This window comes from Desmodus rotundus, chromosome 7 (assembly GCF_022682495.2).
Source record: "Desmodus rotundus isolate HL8 chromosome 7, HLdesRot8A.1, whole genome shotgun sequence".
NCBI classification, from domain to species: domain Eukaryota; kingdom Metazoa; phylum Chordata; class Mammalia; order Chiroptera; family Phyllostomidae; genus Desmodus; species Desmodus rotundus.
The window spans coordinates 90426706-90439340 of NC_071393.1; the positions used below are offsets into that span (position 1 = coordinate 90426706).

General features: G+C 36.2%; 1 protein-coding gene across 4 annotated transcripts in view; it reads right to left on the reverse strand.

The window, feature by feature from the left end:
* Nucleotides 1-479: 479 nt before the first annotated feature.
* The window catches only part of ICE2 (interactor of little elongation complex ELL subunit 2), a 55304-nt gene continuing 43148 nt past the window's right edge, over nt 480-12635 (reverse strand). For all 4 annotated transcript variants that reach the window (XM_045201391.2, XM_045201390.2, XM_024567762.3 and 1 more), the window contains 4 exons: nt 8351-8435; nt 8033-8083; nt 4409-4667; nt 480-913 (listed from right to left, as the gene is read on the reverse strand). In XM_045201391.2, coding sequence (XP_045057326.2) covers nt 791-913; nt 4409-4667; nt 8033-8083; nt 8351-8435 — 518 coding nt within the window. In that variant the 3' untranslated portion in view covers nt 480-790. The remainder of the gene's footprint in view (nt 914-4408; nt 4668-8032; nt 8084-8350; nt 8436-12635) is intronic.

Genomic DNA, 12635 nt, shown 5'->3' on the forward strand with positions numbered 1-12635 from the left:
AGGAATTAATTTTACTAACCTGCAACAATCACAACCGGGGAAAATTGGGACAACTGTAATAGAACAACCACCACCAAAACTGTCAGCCCTGGACAGGTGGCTGGGCTGGCTGGAGCGTCAAGTTGTGCACCAAAAGGTTGGGGCTCTCTCCCTGGCTGGGGCATGTACAGGACGCGACGGATTGATGCTTCCCATCGATGTTTCTTTCTCTCCCTACCTCTCTCTCTGAAATCAATAAACATATCCTCAGGTGAGGATTAAAAACAAAAAAACCAACAAAAAGCTCCACCAACCACAAAAAAACCCTGTCACAAGGTGTCAGGGACGAGGTCTACATGTTGCTCAAAATGGTCTTTGACAGTGGCACAATTTGATGCTTTGAACCACCCTCACCAGACTGGTAATACGACTCAAGTTATTAATATAACACATGACAATAAATATTGCTCTCGGAAAAAAGCAAATTATTTTCCTATTTATTTACAGTTTTTGGAAAAGGTCTACTATAAAAATAATTTTCTTTTCTACATATTTCCCTGCCATGATCATGTTAAAACATATCTAGATTTTTCTCAAACATCAGCAGTTAAGAGTATAGTTAGTATTCCGTTTTAGCTGAAACATTCCTTCATACAGCCAACAAATTTTTTCAAGGCACTCTAAGAACTCTCAAGGACACTAAAAAAAATGTTCATCTCATCTACTGATCTTTTAGGCATATTTCCCCTCAAACTTTTCTAAATTGAACATTGTTATAACTGTTTCTCCTTCATTTTCCATGGTAGAGTCCTTAAGTTATTTTTCTTTTATTTGGAGCCACTCCTTCATTTTCAACTTGCTGAGCAGGCAGGCTTTTGGTTTCCATGGAAACTGGATTCCTGCGGCTGTGTGTAGGCATTCTTGTTCCACTAACCTAAGAGATGAAGCAAAGAAGAGAAAACAGTTCAACATGTTTACAACATATTTATATACAGTCAACGCTGTATTATTACCACATGCATTACTTTCTTTGTAAATGGTCCTTTATATATATTTAATCCCTAGCCACCTGGCTGCTTTTAAATAAGCTTTAATTTGACAGTTTTAAAGTACTAAATTTTCAAGTAACAATCAGGAAAGGGGACAGATGAAAGTAGATGGAGAAGCTAAGGGGAAACCACTCTCTGTGTTAAATTTGGAAGAGGCTGAAGTGTTAAATTAGAAAATGAGGGAATCACAGACCTTTTTGGCAATGTGTCTGCAGTAATAAAGCTGAAGGGCAGGAGAGAGGAAGAAATGAAAACTATGACGGGGAGGGAAAGGAACTTCATGAAGGTCCGAGCTGATAAAGAGGAGGGAGAAATTACAAGTGGAGAAAGAGCAAGATAAACAGAAGAGTACAGAGAGAAGGAGGGGAAAAAGAATAAATGTGGAAGAAAGGTAAAAGAAAAATAGCCCAAGTAAGAAAAGAAAAACTGAAGAGCTGAGAGAGAATAGAAAGAAAGAGAAAAAGAAAAGAAAAAAGAATTTGGAAGGACTACAGAGGATGAAAAAGAGAAAGAAGGGAAATGGGGGAAGAAACTTAGATGGGGTCCTGGTTCTACCTTAATGTCTACTCATCCTCACTTTCTAGCTCACACTGTCTAGGGAAGAGAGAAGGCATATTCTTAAGATACAATTCCTTGCTAATTACAGCCATGCTGAAGATGAGATCTGGAAATTGGTCACTGAGAGAGCATAAAGTTTTGAAATGGGTTAATGGAGAAAGCCAGGCCTCACAGAGAAGGACCAAAACTTTATAGCCTGATACCACTTCCCCAGAAGCTGTCGATATCGGCCTGTACTTTCCCTAGCCACCCTGCACCCTTCACATCTTGTCCGGTGAATTCTACACCTTGGACTGATGGGTGTTGCTGTAACTCCAAGCACTCTCTCTCATATTCCTAATACGACAAATTACTAGCACCGCTCTAAAGGAATACTGGCTCACTAAGAATGAACCACACCCCAGCGTCTCTCACTTAATATCTTGTCCCTTTAGGGGCATTTTTGGGTTTATCATTAGATGACTAGAAAGGACAAACTTGAGTTGGGATTTGAGTCTGCCAGTCTGTCTGAATGTGATCAACTTTTATAACATACCGATTATAAAAGTGCTGTGGTTTTCAGATGATCTAGGCCACTCCCCACGCAGCTGGTATTCACTATAAAAGTATACTGGCCACACTAACTGTATCTACTGTATCAGTGAGGAAAGCAAGCATTTTGAAATGCCCACTGTGAGACTGTGTGTGCAATGAATGTTTATTACAGAAATGTTGAAGGAGAAAAGGGGTAGGCACAGAGCCACTGCAAAAGGACTGGAAGCAAAAGTGAGAAGCACAGAAAGCAAATGGGATCCTACTATTAAGCTTCATTCTATGAAGGAGGCAGAGGTAGGGTTTCCTGGGGTACTCTCAGGGTTCTGGTGTTTAAGGCATCACACAAAGATGAGATACCAATTCAAGTGGACTAGAAAGTAAGGGATCACATTAGAGGCAGAAACATTAGTTACATGAGTTTTTATACCATGAAATACATAGATGATTTCATTTCACATAGTGTCTTACTTTCCCCAGCTTCCTGAAGCTTTGGTCTCCTATTGCTGCTAAGGCTAGAATCCCTATCTCTGCTTATCTTGGTTGGTCTAGAAAGTCCTATTCCTATGGCCTCACTAGGAGGAAATAGGGAGGAAGGTGGGGTAATTCCCACCAAACATAGGGCTAAATTGTAGGACAGCATGTCAGAGATCACCAACAACTTTCCATAGGCTTGGAGAAAATATCAAACCAAGGATTATTATTTAATTTCTACTGTACCTAATGCTAGCTGTATGACAACTAGGCCCTGAGTAATCTAAGTATATGTCCCTGAATGCATGAAGTATCTTAAAAAATACAAATGAATGAAGTGCTCGGTAGTATACATATAACTGAATTGTTTAACTTTGTATTTTTGTGGCCAAACCCTAAATATATAGAATTGTGTCAAGGCATTAAAATGCTAATTCTCACTAAAAAGGAGTAAGCCGCTCCACAGAGAATTATCTTATAGGTGAGAAAGTATAATCAGAGTTTCTAAATTCAAAGGAATTCATTATTCTAGAACGAACATAAATCCTTTAAAAATAGTTTTCAATGATTATCTTTAGGTTAGTTAAGAAAATTGTGCCTTAGTAGGTTATAAAAATCACAACTTATATGAAATGTAAACTGGAAATAAGCAACCAAAACTTTAGATAAAATGGCTTAAAATGCTGACAACTTTTTCCATTCTTTCACTTATAGCAACTAGTTAATAACATTTATGTATTTTCTTAGAGAAAGTTAACTAAGAATGTGCAAGGAGTTCTCATTTCTAAAAGGATCCTCCCAAGCAGTAATATTAAAAAAAATGAAAAACATATAAAAAAAACCCCATTCACTAAATTACTTAAAAAACTTCAGCATCTGCATTCCAGATGTTTCTCAAAGGCCTTGAGTACATGTGCTCAAAGCGAAAGAAAAAAAGACGGGAGAAATTCCCACACAGCCCCTGAGTGACACACGCTCTGGGGCACACACGTTGGGAAGGTTATGGAACTTCGACAATGATTTTGACTCAAAGAGTTTTTGGCAGCAGGGAAGGAAAACACATTGCTTTTTTGTTTCCTGAACATTCAGATTCAGATTTGTAGAGAACAAAACTTTACTACAGCTGAACTCCATTTGGAATTTCTTCCATGATATAAAGAACGAGTGACGTGGTGAAGGGTATTTCTTAGTCCTGGCCTTATAGGAAGTTTCAGACAGAGGAAAAACATTCAGCTGGTATTTCTGGGAAGGATTCTATAAAGAGAGTAACATTTATTATAACTGAATAAATAGTTATATAATATTTAGCAAAACACAATATAGTCTTTAACATTTTATTGTACTTTTAATAAGCACTGCATTCCCTAATCACTAACACTAGTTTTTATATTTTCCTATATATCCTACTTATCAATTTTTAATTGCATCATAATTTTATTGTATGTATTTTTCTGTAAATTGCCTCAGATATTTAATGAAATAGAATATTCATAAAAATTATCAAAAACATAACTTTGCTTTTCATAGGAACAAAGGGTTTAACTATGTGGATGCTTTACTCATGCTTCACTGGGCAAGCTAGGAGAATTTTCTCTAGTTGACTTATAAAGCTTACAAAAATAGAAAGTTTCTCTGACATAGTAACTAAACTCAGGAGAGCATACAACTTTACCTATCCTTTCTATGGATAGGGTTTTTACCGTGATGTTATGACTGATATGGTGAATGTGGACATCAAGTTGAAATAGTATATAGCCAGTGAAATAGATTAATAATAAACAACCCAATGGAACATTTAATTTAGAAAAAGATCTTACCTTTTGTTGTGCTGTGGGACCTAGTGACTTAGGTGGAAAAGTACAAGGTATTCTTCCATGATGGATATGATACGGTAATAACAGACCGGGGTCTAATGGAACCCAGGGAACTGAGAGACTGGAAGGGACACCAGGGAGGCTGCAATGTGTTTTATGTAAATTGTATGTTGTCCTAGTGACTTTTCCATCAGAGGTCTTGTAGATGAGGAGTGAAGAATCTTCTGCTGCATGAGACAACAAGTAGGAACCCTCCTGCAAGCTAAATCCACACAATGAGACTCAACTCAGTGTGTCAATTTCAACAGCATTTTCTTAATCATGGACTACGAGTAAAATCAAAAACAGTACGGGAATGGGATACCACCTCTAAAAATAATTTTATGACCAAATAAGATTCAAGAAGTCTTTTGAACTATTTTCATGCCTTTTAGGCAATTAACTTTAATTCTTATTCCAAAGTTCATGATATATGATTATCTTATTTTTACTGTCATATCAGCCAATTCATAAGTTTTCAATAATTTAATGGGAAACAAATAGTCTGCCTAATTGTCTAATCATGGACAACATACACTTATGCTGAAAAGCATTTCACGAATGTACATTCATGTCATTCTTATATACAACAGTTTAATTCATTCAACAAACATTCCATCTACTTTGTATCTAGTAATAGGTGAAGAGACATATAAAAGTGCATGTGACACATTCACTACACTGAGTACTCTAAAAGTAGCAGAAACAGTCAGTGGATCACAATATAATGAAGTAAGAGCTGATAGGTATGGAATGCTTATCATGAGTTAACTACTGTACTGCTTATACCCATGTTATTATTAAATATCCACAACACACCTTTGGTGCATACTATTAATTACTAAGCCCATATTAGGGATAAACAGAAATTAGAGGTGATATATGCCCAAAGACCTGAGTGCAAGGCTTGGACATAAAATCAGGCAAACTCCACAGGCCATACCCTTAATCATGATCCTCTCCGTCACAATAATCAGTTCTGTCAAATATCAAATATACATTTTCCTTAGAAAACTTTTAAGGAATTAAGTGCTTTCTCAACATAAAGAGCTAAAAGAATATGGTTAATATACTGTACTTTCTTAAGATTTTGTACTCCTAGCTCAAAGGTGCTAAGGAGAGCATCAGTTCTTTCCCACAATATATCTTTAAAAATAAGAACTATCATGCTTTAGTTATACAGATCTGCCTACAAAGCTGGTAAGTTACATTTTCATTAATTTTTTTTCAAACACATTTTTTTCATTGCTTTTTAGAGAGAGAGGAAGGGAGAGAAACAGCAGTGAGAGACAGAAGCACCAACTGGCTGCCTCCAGGACACACCCAGACCAGAGATCGAACACGCCGACACCAGGGATCATATGCACCCTGGCGGGGGATCAAACCCGCAACAGGTATGTGCCCTGACTGAGAATCAAACCCGCAACCTTCTGGTTATGACACAACACTCCAAACAACTGAACCACACCGGCCTGGGCTTTCTCATTAATTTTTTTAAGTAGAAAAGTAACAGGTGTGGACAAAGGAGGTACAGAAAATTATTCTTACCCTCTGGAGAATTTCTTTTCCAAACAATCACTTTTATATTTTCATATAAGGAAATGCATAGTTGATTTGGTAATAGGAATAAGTCACATTTTAAAAATTGATCTTTCATCAACAAAAATCATATAGCTTAACTAACTTTCCCCCAAATAAAGGTGGCTTTGGTTAGCAGAGAGAATTCAAAAAGAACGAGATAGATGCTCCAAAGAAGAGTATCTTAAAAGTGCCACAAAGCGCAATGTACATGGTGAATAAAGGCCTCCCGAAGCGCCTATGTCCTAAACCCTAGAATCTGTGAATGTTACGTTACATGGCAAAGGGGAGTTACAATGGAATTCAGGTTCCTAACCACCTGGTTTTAAAACAGTAAGATTTTCCTGGACTCCAGTTAGCAGCTCCCTGTAATCATAAGAGTCCTTACGTGTAGAAAAGGGAGGCAGGGGAGACTCGGAGGGAGGTGTGGCTGTGGAAGGGCTTGGAAATGGTGTGATATGAGGAGGGCTCAACTCGCCTTTGAAACTCTTCAAAACAAATTAAAAAATATTTTAATCCTCCCCTGAGGACATATTTTCTGATTTTAGAGAGATAGGAAGGAGGTGGGAGGAGAGAGACAGAGACAGAAAACTTCGGTCAGTTGCTCCTTGTATGCGTCCTGACGGGGTATTAAACCCCAACTTAGGTATTTGTCCTGACGGTGAATGGAGCCTGCGAGCTTCTGGTGTACAGGATGGCAATCCACCCAACTGGCCCACCTGGCCAGGGTGCGCCTTTGAAACGTTGAAGGTGGAGGAAGAGAGGCACGAGCCAAGGAATGCACGTGGCCTCTAAACTATACAAAGGTCAAGGAAATGGGCCATGTTCAGGGCCTGACAGAAAAGAAGGCTGCCCTGCTGATACCTTGATTTCAGCCCAGGGAGACCTGTTAGACTTCTGCCTTACAGAACTGCAAGATGATAAATTTCTGTTTTTCTACAACACTAATTTTGTGGTAATTTGTTACAGCTGCAGTAGAAAACTAATTCACAAACTAAGATAGTGATAGTAAAACTTCAAAAAGCATTCGGAAAATTTCATGTATAAGCACTGCGTTTTACATGAAGAATAGAAAAAAAAAATATATATATATATAAATAAAAATCCTGCCACAGAATCACAGAATCTCAGAACTGAAAAGTACCTAGGAAATTACTGAATTCAACACCATCATTTTAAAAATACGAAAGCTTATGTCCAGTTGCATAATAAATAGGAGAATTAAAATTTTGAGATTTTTGACCAGACTCTTGAATTGTTTTTTAGTTTATGTTTTGGTAAGGGCACAACAGAAGAAGCATTAAAGTTCATATAACAAGTTCACATACTGGTTTGATAAATGATCAGGTGGAGAATCCATATTCTAAGATGTGCCGTGGACCTAGTGGCTTGTGGTTACCAGCTCTACGTTGCTTCCTTACTCTGAAAATATGAGCACTACAGCCACGGCAGGCTATAGTGGTCACCCAGGATGTCCGCATCCTAATTTCCAGAACTGTTAACGTTACTTTTAATGGCTTTGCAAATGTGTATGGACACAATGTGACACAGAAGCAGGAATCTGGTGGTGCACTTTGAAGATGGAAGAAGGGGTACAAGTCAAGGGGTATAGGTAGCCACTGGACGCTAAAAATGAAGGCAGGGAAGTGACTGTCCCCTCAGGGGCTCCGAGGGGAGTCCTGCTGACGTGAGTTTAGTCCAATGAAAACTCATTTCAGATTTCTGACCTGCAGAACTGTCAGAGAACAAATCTGTGTTGTTTTAAACCACTAAGTCTATGGTAATTTGTTACAGTGGCAACAGGAAACCACTACAATTCGCCTCATAGAAAAGTGTAGATGATATTATTTTTTAGTTTATTTTCATAATTTCAACTTTGACACAGAAAAATACATCTTACATTTCTAGGTTATATTCTACCTATTCCTAATAGCATATATTCAAAGTTTCTATGAATTTTCATCAAAGAAAATAAAAAAATATCAATGAAACTATAAAAAAAATACTTACCTACTTAATTTCTTTAGAATGTGTTGGAGGATGTTAAATAAACTTGAAATCCTATAAAATAGAAGACATTCATGGAAAATGAAACGACCAAAGACCCCGTACTCATTAACAATTACGGTTCTCCAGGAAGAGAAGTGCCCTCCGCAACAGCAGCAGCAACAGCAACAAAAGTGGGTGGGAGAGTGTAAAACACAGAACACCGAAATTTATCCCTCATTTGATTAATTATAATATTTATTTAATTTTTGCCATTTCCTGAGCTTTCTTCAAAATCATCAAGTATTGGCTTGTGTGAGAGCACAAAATAAACCTTCTTACTTGAGTGCCGAAACTTTTTCTTTTAATTCTTCTGAGGTAATTTCTTCTAGCAGGAAAAGCTTTGAAGTAAATGCATCGATATGACCTAAAGTAAAATATCAAACTTGAAAACAATTGTGGTAATTAAAAAACAAAACAAAACAAAACCAAAAACCAAGTTACCCAGTCTCTTTAAAGATGTTTTTATGAAACTATAACAACTATAAATGAACTTTACATTCCAAAAGAAGAGTTTTAAGTTTATTAAGTAAAGCTGTTTTTAAAAATGACATAAAAAGTTAGATTACAAAAGATATATTAATGCTAAAAAATGTGCTGAATGTAGAAAAGGTTACACATCCACACTCCCCTAAGCCCGCAATTTAAGAATAACAACTTAAAATACTGGTGTTTCTAATTGCTACGAAAGTTGAAATTACACAGAGATAAATTTTCAGAGAAGTATGTGCGTATTATCAGAGTAAAGAGATAAAGTCGAATCTCATTTGGGCATGCTCTGTATCATCTCTGAGACATACCTGGTTAAGACAAAAGTTAGATTACAAAAGGCAGCTTATTCATAGTAGCCAAGATATGGAAACAACCTAAGTGTCCATCAACAGATGAGTGGATAAGGGTGTGGTGTGTACATACAATGGAATATTCTTCAGCCACGACAAAGAAGGAAATTCTGCTATTTATGACCAAAGAGATATACCCTGAGGACATTATGCTAAGTGAAATGAGTCAGACTAAGATAAATACTGCAGGGTATCACTTACACAGGAAATCTAAATTAAAAAAAAAAATCTCTTAGAAACAGAAGGTAGAAAAGTGATCCTCAAGGATAGGGGGATGAGGAAAATAGTTACAGGTTGGTAAAATGGTACAACATTCACCTATAAGGAAGATAAGGTCTGAGGATCTAATATGTAAACAGTGATTATAGTTGTTAACACAGTATCATATAATTAAAATTTGGCAGAGCAGAACCTAAATGTTCTCATCAAAAAAATAAAAATATAAATACATGAGATGACATGTTAATTAACTACATATGGCAGAAATCCTTTCACAATGTATACATATATGAATTTACCACAAAGTATAGTTTAAATATCTTACTACTTTATTTGTCAATTATAACCCAATAAAGCTGAAAATATCTGACTTATTTTTAATTAAGGCAGACCATGAGATTTCTTGTGGTTAAAAATAAAATCAAAACAATCTGCTCAAAGTTTTACTTTCTTATAAACATGACATAATTGTGGAATTCCAAAAACCCAAATGGCAAATTCTCAAGATGATGCTTCTACTTTAAGAAGTAATGTGCAGGTTCCACAACAAAATGGGCTGAGACACAACACCGAGACCCTCAAATGTTCCAAGGAAGAGTGATACAAAAACCCTCAGTTAAACGTGAGATCAATACAAAACCACGTTACAATACCATGGTTAAACACATCAATTTGTTTTTTGTAAGTATAATTCTCACGAATGCTGAAAATAATACCGTTTTTGTTTTTACTTTTTTAACTTTCAACATTTAGTTATCAGAACACATTACCTAATTAGGACAACAAAAAATGCACATCACTTAATATCTCATTTTTATACCTAGCTCTCTTTCATTTCATTTGCTTCATGCTCATAAAAATAATTAGAAACATTTCTACCACATACTTCCCTTACAAGACAACAAATTCGTTTTTCCCACACTACTTGTTATTTTCTATGCTAAATTTTAGTTTCACCTCTGCATGTCTAACACTCACCACAGAATGACATTTCTAGTAACAAAGATATTTTAATGGTTTAATAACTGTAGAAATGGAACATTAAATATAATAAAATCTTTTTAGACATTTACTAAATATGACTTTGAAGAGACTAACAGTTCTTACCTTTTTAAGAACTCTTAATTAAAAGTATGTATTAAAGCGTACATCAAATATGGTCAGTCAAAAATAACTACACAGAGAATTCCATACTAAGTGTTATGAGCACCTACCCTGTCTCCTACACTCCCTCCCTGTTACAACATTTTTCTTAAATTAAAAAAGTAATATAACAACATTTAAAAAAAACCCCTCAAAACCCACAGATGCTTTAAAAATAGCATTACAGCCCTGGCTGGTGTTGCTCAGTGGTTTGTGTGCTGGCTTGCAAACCGAAAGGACGCCAGTTGGATTCCTGGTCAGGGCACAGGCCTGGGTTGCAGGCCAGGTCCCCAGTTGGGGGCATGTGAGAGGTAACTGATCAATGTATCTCTCACACATTGATGGTTCTCTCCCTCTCTTTCTCCCTCCTTTCCCCTCTCTCTAAAATAAATAAATAAAATCTTTAAAAAAATAGCATTTCAAAACATATTTACCCCCACACAAAACCCCCAGAGAAAACAGAACCACACATCCATACAATGTAAGTTTCTCACCAAACAGTTGTCAAAGAAACCAAATACACCATCCCATTACAGTAAAATGAATGGCTTTAAGTGGGTAAGATTGTTGAGGATAAACAGCACACAGGGCAATGACTACTTAGAACTTTTAAGAATACTTTAGATGAAGTAAGCCATACAGACGATGGCAGTTTTATATGTTAAACTGTACATTAAAAAAAAAAAAAACCTTTAAACTTCATTATTTGCAGATGACATGATACTGTATATAGAGAAGAACCCTAACAATTTCACCAAAAGACTACTAGAAGTGATAAATGAATTCAGTAAAGTAGGATACAAAATTATTACTCAAAAATCGATTGTATTTTTATATACTAATAATGAACTATCAGAAAGAGAAATAAGAAACAATCTCATTTATAGTTGCAACAACAAAAAAAAGGTACCTAGGAATAAATTTAACCAAGGAGGTAAAAGACCAGTGGAAAATTTTAAGATACTGAAGAAAGAAACTGAAGAAGATACAAATAAGTGGAAGCATATATCATGTTTATGAATAGGAAGAATTAACATCATTAAAATGCCCATGCTACCCAAAGCAATCTATAGATTCAGTGCAATCCCTATTAAAATACCAAATGCATTTTTCACAGAACTATTGCTGAACAAATAAATCATCCTAAAATTTATATGGAATCACAAAAGACCCCAGATAGCTTCAGCAATCTTGAGACAGAAGAACAATGTTGGTGCAGGAACTACTATAAAGGACACATGGACAAAATCAAGGGGGAGGGTAGTGGTGGGGGAGGGAGGTGGGTTCAGCTGGGGTGGGGTGGAGGGATGGGGAGAAAAGGCATACAACTGTAACTGAATAACAATAAAAATTTTTTTTAAAAAAGAACAATGTTGGAGGTATTACACAACTGATATCAAACTATACTACGGTGCCACAGTAATCAAAACAGCATGGTACTGGCATAAAAACACACATATAGATCAAAGGAACAGAACAGAGAGCCCAGAAATAAACCCACACCTATATGGTCAGTTAATATTTGACAGAGGAGGCAACAACACGTAGTGGGATAAAGACTATTGAATAAATGGGTGTTGGGAAAATTGGATAGATTCATGCAAAAAAAACAACATGAAAATAAACTACATTCTTACACCATATACAAAAATAAACTCAAAATGGATCAAGGACTTCGCTGTAAGCCTCAAAACCATAAAACTCCTAGAAGAAAACATAGGCAGTAAAATCTCCCATATTTCTTGTAGCAATATTTTTTTCTGGTATTTCTCCTTGGGCAAGGAAAACAAAAGAAAAATTAACAAATGGTATTATATCAAACTAAAAAAAAGTTTTACCCAGCAAAGGAAACCATCAACAAAACCGAAAGACGACTGAATGAGAGAACATATATTTGCCAATGATACATCTGATAAAGGGTTAACATACAAAATGTAAAAGAACTCAGATAATTTAACACCAGAAAAACAAACAACCTATTTAAGAAGTGTCAGAAGACCTGAATAAACCCTTCTCCAAGGAAGACATACAGATGGCCAAGAGATATGAAAATATGCTCAATGCCACTAATCATCAGAGAAATGCAAATCGAAACAATGAGACACTACCCCACATCTACCAGAATGGCTCTTATCAATAAATTAGCAAACAACAATTGTCGGGGAGGATGTGGAGAAAAGAAGCCCTAGTGCACTGTTGCAGGGAACACAGGCTGGTGCAGCCACTGTGGAAGACAGTATGAAGGTTCCTCTAAAAATTATAAATGAAATTACTTTACGACTCAGAGATTCCACTTCTGGGAATATACCTGAAGAAACCTGAAGCAATAATTTGAAAGAATATATGCACCCCTATGTTCACTG